Source organism: Gavia stellata, chromosome 9 (assembly GCF_030936135.1).
Source record: "Gavia stellata isolate bGavSte3 chromosome 9, bGavSte3.hap2, whole genome shotgun sequence".
Lineage (NCBI taxonomy): Eukaryota > Metazoa > Chordata > Aves > Gaviiformes > Gaviidae > Gavia > Gavia stellata.
The window spans coordinates 458,113-474,862 of record NC_082602.1 but is presented as its reverse complement, the minus strand read 5'-3'; the positions used below and the strand labels follow the sequence as shown (position 1 = coordinate 474,862).

General features: G+C 45.9%; 1 protein-coding gene across 1 annotated transcript in view; it reads right to left on the bottom strand.

Moving 5' to 3' along the window:
* Nucleotides 1–1,354: 1,354 nt before the first annotated feature.
* Nucleotides 1,355–16,750, bottom strand: part of RNLS (renalase, FAD dependent amine oxidase) — a 79,578-nt gene continuing 64,182 nt past the window's right edge. The window contains exons 6-7 of the mRNA XM_059821431.1: nucleotides 6,356–6,531; nucleotides 1,355–1,623 (exon numbers count right to left, since the gene is read on the bottom strand). Of these exons, the coding sequence (XP_059677414.1) occupies nucleotides 1,471–1,623; nucleotides 6,356–6,531 (329 nt within the window). The 3' untranslated portion in view covers nucleotides 1,355–1,470. The remainder of the gene's footprint in view (nucleotides 1,624–6,355; nucleotides 6,532–16,750) is intronic.

Below are 16,750 nucleotides of genomic sequence, written 5' to 3'. Positions count from 1 at the left end.
CACAGAAACACAGTTTAGTAGCTTAGAAATACTTGAAACGGTGACAGGTAGTACTTTCAACACAATTATACTTGCTGTTTATTTTTTTAGTATTTCAAAGCAAATTCCTTGTTCGTTCACTCACACGTGTATTTATATCCTTCCCTGGGCCTGTCCCTCTATTTCTACACCTGTTCTGCCAAAATAAAGTATAGAGCTGTCTAGAACTCACCTCACTTTCAGACTGGCTGTTTACTTTAAATGAGTTTTTATGGTGGTGGTGATGTAACCCTAAGCCTGAAACGTCAGCACAGTTTTCTTATTAACACGCTGCCATGGGCCACGCTTAGATAAATTCTTTTCCCTCCTTCCTCTTGGTATTTGCCAGGCAAAGCAGCTAAACCACCTTCCGTACTGGCGGCTCCTACCCCGATTCCTCCACCATCTGGAAGGAGGAAAGGGCTGCTCCTCATTCAGGGGACCCTGGACCAGCAGAGAGCCATGATGCGCTGGTGACTCTCTAACCTGGCAAATACAGAACTGTTTTAAGTGCATCCACTCTCCTGGTCAGTCCGCTTTACTGTGTTAAACTCATGTCACAGCCCAGATGTCAATGTCTATTCCCAAGATGACTTTGGGATAGCAGCCCTATTGCTATGAGAGTGCTAGAAACACACAACCCTTCTCTGTCACCTTCTCTCCATTCTTTCTTTTTATAAGCACAGCTGAGCTGATGCTGCTTAGACCGCACCTAGGACAGGTACCATGTTTCAGTGGCACATCATTGCCAGTAACGTCATCAAGGTCTTAAATGAGCTCTTCCAACAATCTGCAACCAGGGCTCCAGAAAACTGTGGGCTAAGAAAGCTGGTTGGCAGACAACTACCATCCCTCACTTAAGTTGTCCGTGCCTGGAGACATGGTTAGGCCTTGAGTCGATTCGGTTAGACCTTGCACAGGCCGTCCAACTTGAGCAGCATAGCAAGGTATGCCCCATCCCTGATACTTTATGGCCAACACAATAACCATGACCAGGGCTGATCTGCACCAGAAGAAATGACCACGTGTATGTATGAAAGCTCTGGGATTGATTGTGCGTGTTCCTTCTGTCACTTCCAGGGCTCCAAATGCTCAGAAAAGGAGCAAACTCTGCAGCTCCATGGTTTTTTGTGCTGCTTCAAGTCAGGCTCCTCTCCTTGACATAATTTCCATGTAAAAGTATCAGGAGACCTGGCAAGACTGCTGGAGCCCGGTGCCTCTGACTAGAGCCAGAAAAAGCTTTACTTCAAGCAAAGGAACCACTCACAGCACAGATCCTGGAAAATTCAATTCAATTCCATCCCAATAATTATTACAGCACACCAACAGATCTTCCTTTATTTATTTTTGCAAGATGGAGGCCAGTGATGTTAACACTAAACCAGAATTCAATCCACCATAGTAAAATTCATCATAAATCTAGACTATGTTCAGCAGCCGACTTCGAAATTGCTATAAATGAGACTTCACAGCCTCTGCAAGACTCATAGCAGAATCTATGCAGCCATCGAAGTTGGAACGAGTAAATCCATCGCCTCCACAAATCAGGAGAGGTTGAGTATGAACAATCATTTGTCCCGGACAATTGGGCACAGCTTTTGTAACCTGAAAAAGAAAAGCATACAGGGAAATTGAAAAGGAAGTATTTTATTTGCCTGAATTACATGCCAGAAAGGTCCGTATTCCTGAGAAACATGCCTTCACGCAAAGCGCACCTCCCATCCCAGATTGTAGGTCCAAGCATTAACGAGCAAAGTACCGTATTTATCTTCTGGAGTTAAACAATTAGAATAAAGCTTTCCTGTTTGTGGAAATTTAGAAACTTTACAGCCCCCTCCTGTTTATTCTCAGTCCATCTCATCAGCAGAAATGAATTGCCTGACCCTGGATAGATGAGGCATGGAGATCTCTAAGCCAAAAGGTATGAAGATACATGATCCCACACCAGCAAAGGCAGGCTTGCAGAAACCCTCAGATACGTAACTGTTCAACAAAGGAAAGGGAGCCTGCCGTTTCCAAGAGAGCCTGCAACACGACTGGGTTGACCAGGTGACCTTCCTGGATGGAAAGTGAGGTGGACTTCAGAGTAACAGCTGTCATGATGACCTATCCATGCTTCATGCTGCTGTGCAAGCGTACATACAGCCTTGGGACAACCCACCCTGTCTCCAGCTCTGCTACACTCATCTCCTTTTTCACCTGAGTAGCACAACAATTTTTAGACACTGCTAGAGATACAATCAACAGTTTCTCTGTAAGTAGCATGGGACAAGTTCTGAATAAGGTTGCTTTGATTATCATTTAATGTCATTCTCAATGTACGCATTGTATTAATTTAAAATATAATTTTCCTGGCACTATACCCTCAATTAAACTTGTATCTGTGGAGTGGCGGCTCTTGAGCAGTTCTGTGTAACATTTCTAAAAGTGAATGGACTTTGCTTTGGCCAGTACCTATTAACCTGAAGCTACCCGAAACTCATGGGGAGAACAAGACCTATTTTCGGTATTGTACTTTATGACAAACACCAATGCGTGTCAAACAGCAGAGTAAAAGCACACAACATTTGTGGTTTTACCACGCTTGGCTGTTACGCGCATTGCTGTAGCCTGTTTCAAACCTAGGTACAAAGGCTGAGTGTCCATGTTGTACTAAATCAGTGCACCTCAGAGCAGCACTGGTGAATCTCAGAACAGAAATAAGGCAGCAGCAGCAGCAGCAGCAGCACTGGCTTAAAGGTAAACGTGAGGACAAGGCAGGCTCAGGCAGAAGGGATAAAAGAGATAAGAAGATGCAGGACAGCTTGATGATGAAGTGATCGGAGGAGGAAGGTGGGAAGAAATGGTCCGAGAAAAGGAATGACAAAACAAGACCCGTAAGGATGAAATGTTGAAAAAGAGGAAAAAGTACCTAGAAAGCCAGAGAGAGGCACAAAAAACCAGAGCAGAAGCAGAGCAGTAGACCAGCAATAGAGATTAAACCATAGAGATCATAAAGCATGATACGGAGAGTACAATTTTCTTTCAATCATTTCTTGACTTTCTGCCTTTGGTCCAAAGATATGTTTTGGATTCAAACACATCTTTTGGTGCAAAGATATGTTTCAGATTGCTGTGCAGTAAGCCATTACCGTATCCCATCATGCGACTGTCAGCTTCGGTGAACAAGACCTAAAGTCCAAGGCATCTTGTTCAGTCCAGGGGATTTTTCCATTGATTCAAATGCACACTCATCTAGCCACTGCCGTGCCGTTATCTGCCATTACCAAGTACAGATCAGCTACAAAACACCCACGTTTATGCTACTGGCTGCATTTTGTGTTACCAGCATGGTAGTGTCTCTTTAAAGGAGGTAATTATCTGAAATGAATTGAAAGTTGCAACCCATTCTCCATTATTCAACTTAAATGAAGAGTCTAGCCATGTACGATAAATCCAGCCAGAGATCGTCTTTGTCAGACTAATTGTAGGTAAGTACTTAACTTATTCCTGAATTTTTCTCACGGATCGAGGTCACTGAGCATAAACAATGAAGAAGGGTTTAGCACAAAAAGACATTTTGAGTGTCTTTCCTTCTTGACTGCCTGGTGCTTATTTGATGCTGGCTGTACCAAACAGCTTCTGGTTTGTCATACTGATCACAGGATCAATATTTTCACATCTCAGCCCACACTTTTTCGCCTGTGTGGCATGATTGTGTGCTCAATGTAGTAAAGGCCCTCTCTCTAGACATAGTGACTGGGGGAAGGAACGATCCTGACCATTATTCAAGTTCTTCTGAAGGCATTGTCCAACATAAATTCCATGGTTGAGGTCACCTGGTGCTGGGGATAGTTCTGCTTTGAGCAACGGGTTGGACTAGAGACCTGAAGAGGTCCCTTCTGAGGTCCCCTCTGAAGAGGTCCAATTTCTATGATTCTGTGTTTTCCCAGTATCCCTTACACATATAAAGTGACTCTGTCAAAGGGACGTGACGGGTTGGGAAGCTGTTGGCTCTGAATGCTAATAGTGTCTTATCGTAATTAAAGCAGGGGATCCAGAATTGCAGCTGTGCTGCTAAGTAGCGTCAGTAGAAGTTTAGAAGTCCTAATCCCTCATCCACCATGGATAATTGTAATGTCTGCATTTTAATCCCAGGATTGTGTTTGGCCATGTGAAGGACGTTACAGCCGGTTTTAATTAAGAAGTAGGATAAATCCTGTCTAAAAGAGTCAGGGGAAAGATGCACCCATCTTATCAGTTCCCTTTGCTTCTGTGGCAACAGCTTATTATAATTGAAAGTAAAGATAGCTTTTAGAGAAAGAGGGAGCTCTGTCCCAGATATTTAATTTAGGTAGTGATTATTTTATAGGGTGGCAATAGAGATCTCCTTATTGAGATAACGGATTTGACCTACGCTGACTATTTGCAATCTAAGACATATTGACATTCATCCACCAAATTAAAGACTGGTGATAATTCATCCTGTGACACAGCCATAAAGCACAAGCAGCTGCTGAAGTCGGTGGCTTTGGATACCAGCAGCATGGTCGATAGCAGGGAACAGAGGCAGGAGAAGAAAGTGGGAAGAGCTATAAATTGTACAGTGGTTTGAGAAAATAATAGAGCATCATCCAGCAGTATGATGTCTCAATGTAATTTTTAAATAGGGGAAACAGGACGCACACCTAGTGATTTAGGAGGACAACAATTCTGAAGCAATTGTGGAAAATAAGAGTTCATTCCTACAGTCACTGTTCCAGCTACCTCTAAAAGATGAAGCAATAGGTACAAGGTTATAATAAATCCTGTATGGCCATAATTTTGCCAGGATTCAAAAAGCATAGTTGTTTGGTAGAATGCAATTGAGCCTTTTTTTAGTAGTAAGAAATTAACTGCCATTCTTGTCGTTTTCTTTACCCATGTTTTCATGGTGAAATAAATCAGAATGGGCCATATATGATGCATATGCTTATATGTCACCTTTGACACTATGCTAGAAGTGTGAGTAGTGCTAGGAAAAGGCATATTAAGTCCTTTTCTTGCACACATAAACAAAGTAGCTGAATTTGACAAATTTTATGATAGAGCTCTGTGATAGCAGCAGTATCTAGGGTGTATTAAATCTGTTTAAAAATACTTCTTTATTTGTTTTGGGAGCCCTTTCCAGAGCTGAGCAACCAAGAGTCTGTCTGTTGGAGATAAATCCAATTCTTCTCCTCCCTACCGCCTGCAGCTCTTGTGCTCGCAAACAGTTTGAAGCAGAAAGGTAATGCAGAAGAAAAGATGAGAAGTCACAACCAGAAAAGGATGCCTTAACAGCGACAACTGTACAGAGATACTGTTACTAGCAAAAAAACCTCTGAACTGATAAAGAGGAACATATAAAACATACCATGATTTTTGTATGAGTCATCTGAAACATTAAAACCTATGTTAAGGTCATTTTTATACAACAACTGAGAATAAATACTATGCACTGGGAAGTGACTTGCAAACTACCAATACCTAACTTGCACAAAAATAAACTTTGTGCTAATGAGACCAGGTTCCTAAATTGGATGCAGATCAAGGGGTATGAAGCAGACTTCAGAAGAGTCATCTACAGTAACTTTTCCAGACTTCATAAAAGGAAAAAATTTTAGGGGACTGCTTTAAGTAAATATTTTGCATCAACTTCCACATTCAATTTCACCAATGTAATTTAACTTAAGAGGCTTTGGGTAAACATGTAGATACACTCCAATACTTTAGGAAATTGCCAACAATTTCCTTGGATTTTTAAAAGAAGTCTATAAAATATACACATTTTGCTATTATTACCCTTAGGTAGTTTACTTTAAAATATTTTTCGCATAACATACTGTTAAATTGAACTGGGCCAAATCAAATAATAACAATTAGTACGTCTGAACGCAAGGACTTCTGCTACTCTGTGGTAGGGTGGGAATTTTGCTAATAATATCACATACTTTTGGATACAGAAGAGACAGACTGAGTCATATTTTTAAATACCAGCAAAAATCCCACCAAAGTGTGTGGGACTTCCTTCCTTCCAGTGCACTGCTCCTGTCCCTACTTACCAGGAGTGGTGCATAACTTACCGCTGAGCTAGGTCCGCTACGTAAAAAGATTACTAGAAATGATCTGGCTGTCGTCAGCCAGCCTTGGATGCTGCTCATGGCTACGTGGAGGAATGTCTTACTGATATCGAGCAACTATCCCCTTTCCTTTTGCTCCCTGAGGATGAAAATCACTGGTTCGTATGATCTCCTGTTTCTTGCGATACACCGCAAGTCTGTACCACGGCATTGCCCCAGCAGCATCCTCCCAGCTGACTGATCCCACCGCAGAGTACCTGAGAGTATCTCCATTTCTGACACTTGATGCTGGCTGGTTTAGGTAGGGATGGCACAATCCTCTCCAGGTGACTGAGAATTAACTGCTGAACCTCTGCAGGGTCTGAATCCAGCTGCTCGCTTCCAAACGTCACAGTTGTGTGAACTACAACCGAGGGTCCAATTTCAGGAGACTCTGAAACAAAGAAGAGAGATGCTTTTGAAAGATTACTCATTAATACTTGCCTTCCTCGCGTGCTGACAACTGTGCCTCTAGCCTAGGAATCAATAAGAATGAAAATATCCGTGGCACCACCCTGTTGTTCCAGCTGGAAAAAACACAAGGAGTAATAACACAAGTTGTTCACAAGAAGCACACTGAAGAAATCCAGGCTTTTTTGCAAAATTTGTGATGGTTTTCCCATTGCAATAACCCTAGCTCCACATATGCCTCCTAGAGGAACCTCAAGGCATTCCCACACCCTGTAAGTAGCAGCTGGAAAGAGCCGGGAATATACTGGAAGCAAATTCTTCCCCTTTTTCCTCCCAGACATTTCGACAGGCTCTACCAGGAGGGCTGGCGATTGTGGCAAACTGACAAAAGAGAACAACAAGAAGAAACGCGCAAAACTGCTTCGTAGGAATTTTTCCAGCCAGGTCTACAAATAGTAACAATTAATGCCCCTACAACCGCAGGGCGCTCGGAGGCACGCGGTTGCAGCCACCTGCCTGCAAGGTCTTTCTTGGGTGGTGGTTGTGGAGGTGAGGCTTCCCAAAAAGGGCTACACTTGCAGCTGGGACTCGTGTTATCACTGGCAATGGTAAAGGGGAGACTGTTTACCAAAAGCTGAAGCTCACTCAGCCATGTGGTAAGATTTAGGTATTGGAAGATGCACCTTCTTTGTTTTGGATGGAAGGTTATTCTTGGAAATGGAATGGCTCTGCCACCACTCGCGGGGATCAATCCCCAGGGGCTCAGCGCTCCACTTACGGCCAAAGGCATGTGAAGTCCTTCTGAGCGCAGCAGCGCATGCCAGATGTAAAACAAATTGCCGTCGCAGCCACCGCAAGCCTGATGCACGCAAGCCACTGCACCGACAATGGCACAGCTCGGCCAGCAAGCCATGTCCTCTGCCTGAATGGCCGGAGGAGCGCGGGCAGCTGGGTCACCACAGCCAGTTTGCCTACCCACCTATATCAGACTAATTTATATTCTTCCTCCCCTGCGCGTCTGAAAAGCATGTCCTTTAAGGGGACAATCTCTGCAACACAGTAATATGAAAGACTTGAACATGAAATCATCACGAGGTAAAAATTATCTTTAAGGCAAAGGTCAAAAAAAGAAGAGTGTTTGTTGCATTGCTGTGAAAAACATCTGCTTCCTCTATAATTGGTTGCATATTGGCCATGCAACAGTATTTACATAGTTGAAAGGCTGGAATAAAGCCAATACTTTACATTTATGAAGGGGGAGAAAGGGAACAGAAGCCAGGGCAGGTTAGCTTGAGAAATCAGCACTTCCTTTTGGCCTGCACAAGTGAACTCAACTTAAATTTTGCTGCTCTAGCAACCTCCAGGAAATCAGTGTGTGGTTGTCTACATGCACGTTGTGGGGCGTGTGAACGTTCAACACAACTGCTGTCCTTGGGCAAATATGTGCAAGTGAGCAAAACTCAAAAAAAAGAGTTTGTCCCTTAAAAATCAACCAGGTTGCAGTGCCAGGGGAGGAACTGAAGGCAGCTCAAGTGCTGATGTTCATCCCAGCAGACTTGGAAATGGCCAGGCTTTGTTAAGGCTGAGGCTGGTTGTAGGTTCTCTACAGCAAGGGACTTCTGTCCCCACTGGCATGTTGGCTTGTCACCTTACAGACTTGGTCTGGACAGCCAACAACCAGCGGCCAGAGAATCTGCTTAGAATAGGGGATTTTCAGGCTCAGTGACTTCCCTGTGCCAAGGCACGACGAGGACCCAGCAGATCCTTGTGTGAGTTGTTCCTGCTGGGGCTGTTCTGCTTTGAATGAGCAGGATGCATTTGCTGGAGCAAGGACACGACCTGGGTTCTGCTATATTTCAGCTGAGAGCTCAAACTCACCGAGCTGGTTGTTAAATTAAGCGATTCCCTCTCGCTCCATTAACCAGAAATTCCCTCTTTTGGAAGCAGAAAGCCTTTTCTGGCTAAACCTTTGTTTGAATTAGCACGTTATTAGAAAAGTATTTTAGTTTCAGCACAGCAGCATTTTATGACCAAGGAATCTGCAAAGAAAGAGGCAGTTGAACACTTTCTGACTAGTTCTGGCTGTTAGGTACCAAGCTTGATAGAAATCTTTATCTCTGCTGTGTCAGTGAAGAGATCTCCAGCTCCTCCAGCTGGAGATCCCCTTTGAGAAGATGACAAATTCCAGCTTTCCAAAGGCAACCAAAATGCCAAAACGTCTTTCTCTGATACGCTTTCTGTCCTGGGTTGAGACACAGCAGTACCAAGTCCTAGCACCCACAGCAAGCATGAAAGGCTTTAACTGCAGTTGGAAGGATCCCTTCGCTGAGTGTCTTTCTTGGGTGGGCCAGCTCAGTCAACCCTTGCTCTCGAGAACTGGGAAAATGTGGCAAAAAGGGTGGGAAGATGTTTCCTGGTTGTGATCAGGAATGCACGCTGACAGGCTACATCTGAAGGTACCGAGCCACGGTGCTGTGAAGTTCTCCTGTTCCAAGTAAGGCACTCCTAAGAGCAGATCACTCACTTCACTCCCTGTGTTGGGCTCTCCAGCTCTATTTTCAGCAAGTACTAGAGCTCTTTTCCTGGGTGATTTCCTGAAGTGTCCAGAAACTTTGAGTTTGTCTCCTATTTTAATCTGAGGTGCTGATTTTGCTCTCTTGAGTCTTGGGCTTGAAAGTAAACCTTAACCATCAGGGATGGACAGGTCCAAGATATCCATCCAACATGGATTTGGGATGAGGGCAAGGCAGATCTGGGGACTAAGACTGTAGAGTGAAACAAGGACCACTCTTGTCTAGAAGCAGAGGATCAGCCAAAGGGGCCATCTTCTTCCCTAAGCCCTGATGAACTGATTGCCTGAGTCTAACATCTAGCCTCAGACCCATCTTCCTGAGATTCCTCCTGCCACCCCCAAGCCTGGTTTCACAGGCTAGCACAGGACATATCTCTGTTCGCATCAGCTTTTCCAACTGTCTGGAAAAACGTCAGAAACGCTATTCAGTCTCTCCTATTTTGGGGGAGAAAACAGGTATTCTGATGTCTCTACATAGAGACTGTCAGGGACAGAAGACCAAGTGGGGAAGCCTATTAGGTACCTTGGAATTTATTATAGTGCACCTGGTATTTTGGCAAATTCTTCCACATAAACTTGGCAAAAAGGCTCATTAAAAGACGTCTAAGCATTTTAATAAAATTAATATTAATTGCTTGCTGTGACTTGCTATAGCCAATGATTCTTGGACAGGGCTGCCTTCTTTCAAATCTCTCATCTCTTCCATAGCATGTACAAAACAAGTTTCAGGAGAACAGGCAGTTTGTTGAGTTTTTAATTCCTCCTTTGAGCTACTGATAGCTTGGAGAACTTCCAGAGGCCACTGAGTCACAGCCTTCCAGTACTGAAATATGCAGCCTGTGAGGATCAAGTTTAGCCTCAAGCCCTTTTCTTTCTTCTGCAAAAATACTGGCAAGAGAGGAGTTTAAAATAGATTTTTCCCTGAAAGCAATGGGGGTATCTCAGCCTTGATGCACTGGGTATGACCGACTGTTCAGCTGTCGCAGGAGTAAAACCGTCATTTCCCCCTCAATGCATTTAGATCAGGCTGCAATAGCTACCTTAAAAATGAGGGCTTCTGGCAGGGCTTCTCATGAGCTTTTAATTTCCTTTATTTGTGGCAAGGGTGCAAGCCGTCCATGGCCATGCTCGCAGATGACGAGGTAGCATGGGAGATGTGGCAAGCCCAGGAACACTCGGCAATGTGAGGGGTAATGATCTGAGGGCGAATGAAAACAGCATAAAAGCTTTCATCTGCTCCCAGTTCTCCCCCCCTCTCATCCCAGCTGCACGGCAATTAATCCGATCAGTTGATGCGTTGGAAGCCATAAGACGCCGGGTAGATCAGAGCTAGAATGAGATGGCAGAGTTGGCTGTAGCTTATACCTACTTAATGAGCAAGGAGCTGCTCTGCCAGTGTTGGCAGCATCCTCGGCATCCGCAGTTGCTGAGGGACCCCACTGAAAACCTGCAAGCAGAGAGCTTGCGCCTGGCTCTCCTTCCTCCATCCAGCCCGTGCTGCATCGCCGCAGCGGCGACGTCGGCTGCAGGGGCTGGGTGCCTGCCCCCCATCCCCTCCGGTCTGCCTCCGTTAACTCGCACCAGGAGGAAAGCGGCTTTTTGTGCAGAGACCCTCTCGAGGCTGTGGCCAGGGAGGGAAGCGCCGGCATCGTCTCACGCAGTGCCGGCAGTTTGGTGAAGATGGTTCGTGCCCGAGGTTCAGACTCTCCTCTTCCTCATGGCATAGGGAAGATGCAATACTATAACTACAGCTTTCCTTCGCTTCCGCATTAAGTTTTCCTCGTTTTACTGTTAATTTCTTTGGCTCTGCTGCATTGCACAGGACCGACACAGGCAGATAGTAGATGCAAAGTGGCGAGTGTGAGAATAAACACATTCCTTTCAGGACTCATTTTGCTTCTATGTAAACAGAAAAGAACTGTGCGATCTTTGGTGTATCGCCCCATCCAGCCCAGCATCCCATCCGTGACGGGGAAGGTGTCGCAGGACAACCCTGCCTGGCCCAGCAGCAGCGGCTGGGGCTGTGCGGACCCTGCAGAGTGTGGAGCGGTTGGCTCGTGGGGATGGGAAGAGGGGCAGAGCTGGGCTCTGGTGCGGGTCCCAGATTTCACACAACCACCCTCCTTGGGATGTCTTGGCCACCAACACTATGTACATGCAGTCGTTCTGAGCAGCCTGCAAGGCTGAGCAGAGTAGTGGGGATGAACAAATCCCAGTTTTTCTGTCTCGAAGTCAAAGGATGAAGTTCCACCGGTCCCACACAGACAAGTCTAGTCCACAAAGACCTTATGGGAGACGCTGAAGCACTTCAGACCAAAGTCCGGCTGCACTGTCAGTCTGATCAGCAGTGTCTTCCCCTGATCAGTAGTGTCTTCCCCTCTTAGTGAGTCTGAAACCACATACATGGAAAAGGAAAATGGATGAATTGAAAAGACAGGAGGTTAAATAAATGCGGAATTAAGTAAGTGGAGAATTGAAAAGTGAGGATCTAACCGCATCTGCCACATCGTAAAGGGAAGGTGACAGAGATGACAGAGCCAGACTTTTCTTCAAAGTTCAAAGCAACAGGACAAGAGCCAATGGGCACAACTGCAACGAGAAGAAATCCCAACTGGACATGTGGATACAGCCCCTTCCCATGTGAGCGGGGCATCCCTAGGACAGGGCCCTGAGTGGTGGTGGGTCTCCATCCTCGGGGACTGCCCCGACTCACCTAGACAGCTGCCGTAGCTGTGATTTTTGCTCTGCTGGGAGCAGGGTCCGGCCAGGGACCCCCAGCCCGCTGCCTCCAGCTGGAGCCTGGTAGGTTCATATAAGCCCATGAAAACAGACGAGGAAGACCTCCAACACTGAGTAGCATGAAGTACAAGCTGACACAGGTTGAGGACATATCAGCTATCTGGAAGAGGTGTCAAGGACAGAAAGCATGAGAGCAAGTTGAGCTCACCACACACTGCACTTCAACCAGTTATAACCGTGAATTAAGCACTGGCAAAGTCTCCCCATGTTGAACTCTCTGGGGAAATTGGATCTTGACCTGCAGCCTGGGAATGTGGGGAGAGGTGTTTGGATTGTGAGCAGGAGAAGGCAGGCATCAGCTTCTTAACGTTTCAGGACTGTCTCAACACTCGTCATTAATTCCCAGCTGGAGGAATCACACAGGCTGTGTAAAGAAAGAGAAGGACAGATCGCTGACAGTGAGAATTTATGCAGGATTAAGCCTGTTAGGAGTATTATCTTCCAGAAAAAGGATGTGGCTGATAAAAGACGTCCTGGAGAAGAGCACGAGGCAGCACGGGCTGCAGTCTGCATGCCCTGGAAGTGCCCTGTGGCTCACAGACTCTGCAAAGCCCGTAAATCCACCGACCCTGGGGAGAATGAGATCTCCTTTGATAAAGGCATAAAAGGAAGCAGCCAACACCTGCAGATCGGTTGCAGGCTCCACAGATAGCTCCACAAAAGGTCCATAAAGAGGACTGAAAATTTTCACTGGTTCAGCTGCGCTGACGTTAAAACTTGCCAGACAGCGAATGCGGACAAAGCTTGAAGAATTGCCTGTTTTCGCCAAGAGGGCTTGGTTGGGCTCACTTCTCAGTTGATTTATTAGTGTGTTCAGTAAATACTCACCAGAACATTGTTTGCCTCAGAGTCACAGGACTCAGGTAGGGAGGGACCTCAGGAGGTCTCTAGTCCAACCTCCTGCTTGAAACAGGGTCCGGTTTCAAAGGCAGATCGTACTCCTACTGAGAGCTCAGCTGAATGGCTGAGAAACTGCCCCGCATGGGCACAGGCACTGTGTCTCTCCTTCCCAGGGGATCGATCCCAGGGTTTCAACCTAGTCTCCGGAAGAGACCTGTATACAGATGTGATAGGCACACATCTTCCGCAGGAATGTTTTCTTCCTTCCTAGAAGAACAGTGTCAAGTATTCTTCTTGTGTTCCTGCCCAAAACCTGGAGTCAGAACAGATATGGACAAAAAACGAGACGTGGTTGCTTCCTGCCTGTCAGGGTTTTTTAATCTTACTGGGGAGATGTGTTTTGCTATCCAAAACCCATTCTGGTCCTGGGTAGCGTGCGGGGGAGGGAAAGGGCTTCATCACTGCCACGCCAAACAGACCCTCGAAGCTAGGCTGTAAAGGAAATGCTGCTGGGTCAGTGCGGAGGGCAGCAGAGAAGCTGGACACCTCCAGGCAGGCTGGAACTGTATCCCTGCTCCCTGGGAGGGATCAGCAGGCTGCCGAAAGAGAAGTCAACACACAGGCCTCATAAAACTATATGTAAAATGAAAAAAAGAACAGTGATTAACTTTACGACAGCTAGCAAACGAGCAAGAGAGATGGAGGTTTGCTTTCAAAATGCCATGCTGCTATTTATCAAAAGGGTTAGCAAGTTATCCTCAGAAGCTCCCGTGGTTCGTAAGGTCCCGTATTCTGCCTGGAATAAAATCTGCTCTATCTCACAAGGCACATTTTGGAAGAGTCCATGTAAAGAACGGCGCTAACTTTTTTATATTCAGAAATTCAGCATTTCATTAGCTTTACAGACAGTTTCTGATTAGTTTTCTAAAAGGCAGGCAGGGCAGGCAGGGGATTACAAAGCAATTGGCCATGTAATGAGGCAAAAACCTAAATAACTCTTTAACTCTTCCATCTTCCTAAAAATTCTTATTTCGGTACTGAGAAGGTAAAGGAATCTGTATTTTAAAATTAAAAAGGATACCCAAGAATTACACTGATCCTGAAAACCTGTGAGATGAATCTTCCCTTTAAATTATATAACCTCGCAATCCTGAAGCAAAAGAAGGGAACCACTTCCATTTTTATGTGTCATCTATCTTTAGACCTCCAGAATGCAAAGAGATGCAAAGACTTTACAGAAATGAGGCTTGAAATAATTTATACTGAAGAATTCCCACTGTCCCCCCGACCAGTTATAAATATTGATGGGGTGTGTAAGGCAGCCAATCACACAAATATTTAATATTCATACATACCGCACAGGGAATTCAACATACACTTCTTGTAGGCTCTTCCTTATGTAACGTTCGAGCGCATTACATTTTACGAACAGCAGCTGAGATCCTCAGCTGATGCAAAAAGCCTTCTTTCTCGGAGCCCCATCACGCTCCAGATTACATTGGTAATGGCAGTACCAGAGAACCAGCTTTATTATTGATTCTTCCACATAAATCGGGAAGAAAACAGATGTCATCCATAGTTGTCAGTAAGGAGCTAGGCTGTGTCACGATGCAGCCAACTAACGGTAGCACGTGGTGCCACGGAGAAGAGCTGCCAGGGACCCCCCTGGGTGCCAGTGCCTTCCCCAGCAGGCTCAGCTGTGCATGGGTCAGGCTTGCTAGCTCCTCCCCATCTCAGCGAGGGTTAGTCCATCGCAGAATCACAGAATCACTACGGTTGGAAAAGACCTGTAAGATCATCAAGTCCAACCATTAACCCAACACCATCACACCCACTAAACCATGTCCCACAGTGCCACGTCCACACGTTCCTTGAACACCTCCAGTGATGGTGACTCCACCACCTCCCTGGGCAGCTTATTTCAGTGTCTCACCACTCTCTCCATTAAGACATTTTTCCTAATATCCAGCCTGAACCTCCCCTGGCACAACTTGAGGCCGTTTCCTCTTGTCCTGTCACTAGTCACCTGAGAGAAGAGACCAACAGCCACCTCACCACAACCCCCTTTCAGGCAGTTGTAGAGAGCGATAAGGTCTCCACTCAGCCTCCTCTTCTCCAGACTGAACAACCCCAGCTCCCTCAGCTGCTCCTCATCAGACTTGTGCTCCAGACCCCTCACCAGCTTCGTCGCCCTTCTCTGGACACGCTTCAGCACCTCAATGTCCTTCTTGTAGCGAGGGGCCCAAAACTGAACACAGTATTTGAGGTGCGGCCTCACCAGCGCTGAGTACAGGGGCACGATCACCTCCCTTGTCCTGCTGGCCACACTGTTTCTGATACAGGCCAGGATGCCGTTGGCCTTCTTGGCCACCTGGGCACACTGCTGGCTCATATTCAGCCGGCTGTTGATCAACACCCCCAGGTCCTTTTCTGTGGGGCAGCTTTCCAGCCACTCGTCCCCCAAACCTGTAGCGTTGCATGGGGCTGTTGTGACCAAAGTGCAGGACCCGGCACTTGGCCTTGTTGAACTGCATACAATTGGCCAAAAGACTGTATTCGTCTCTAGCAGCGTAAACAACGACAAACTCTGAGAAGTCATGCTGTTCTGTCTCACCCACCTGGACTGCCAGAAAAATGGCATAGTCACCTGGCTTGTCCTCCGTTTCAGAAGTCCAGGGGACATGCTGATGAGAGTTATGTTGAATGCAAACATGATTTAAAGACTACCATTGCACTATACATGTTTGAGGCACCAGCAACCCTAGAGCAGTCTGCATAAAGGAATTAAGGAGAAAATGAAAAGAGAGGGGATGCTGCCATATCTCCTAGCAAGACGAGGCTTTATGAGTTTGCAAGCGCTGTACAACAAGCAGCGATTCAGAGTGCTGCAGCGCATCACAACACAGCGAGGCACGAGCGGTCCTTAGGGAAGCGCAGGGCTCTGAGAGCAAGCAAAGGCTGAGGTTTCTGGAGAACTACAGACTGCAACTCGCTGGCTCTGCTAACAAACCCATCCCGTTGTATAATTATAACAACAAGGCTGTTTCAGGTATTTCACTGGTAAAATGTGAAACTTGCCTAAGAAAGAAGAGTTTGACACCTCTGCTTCGCTAAATGATTCAAAGCAGGGATTACCATGTCCCATACAAAGGAAAAGGACAGTTTGGACTTCCACAGGGAGGGCTAGACTTTGCCTTTTGGCCTTTGAGGGCCAGACTACTTGCTTGTAGGTAGAGGTTATATAGATGTAGCTATTTTTTGTATAATGACGTGTTTAACAAAGAGTCCCTTAACAGAAAGCTAGAGTTATTTTCTTTGGATCTCTATAGTTCAATGCTCTTTCCTAAAACGTTACTATCTGACGTGGTAATGAGGGTTAGATAAACCTCCATTAATTGTGGATACATCAAAGGAGGTGTAGAAACACCAGAAAAAGCAAATTTCTGTTTGTGTCTGATGCATTAGCGCTTTTACTTATGCCTAGAGAACTGCAGCCATGCTCCTCTATCTGTTGAGGACGTACTCCCGATCACAGAATCACAGAATCACTATGGTTGGAAAAGACCTGTAAGATCATCAAGTCCAACCATCAACTAACACCACCATGTCCATTAAACCATGTCCCGCAGTGCCTCGTCCACACGTTCCTTGAACAATAACGATAAGCACTTGACAACGATAAGCACTGCAGCCACATCTGATGGGCAGCAAAGCAATTTTCCATCCTAAGATTAATGCAATGGAGGGAGGGATGCATGCAGGCGCTTGAGAAATAACACACAACCGAATATACGGGGACAGTGTATATGGCATAAAGGAGGAACGGCGGAAGTGGGACCATTCAGGAATCAACTGGAGAAGGTGATGGCTTTTTGGGAAGGATGACTGTCCTGAAAGATCTCAGCTGCTTCACCCAGGAGACCCAAAGTAAATCTTAGTCTGAGCATTTCTGCTTTCTCTCGTGGAACGCTTACTTTTTCATTGTCACCAT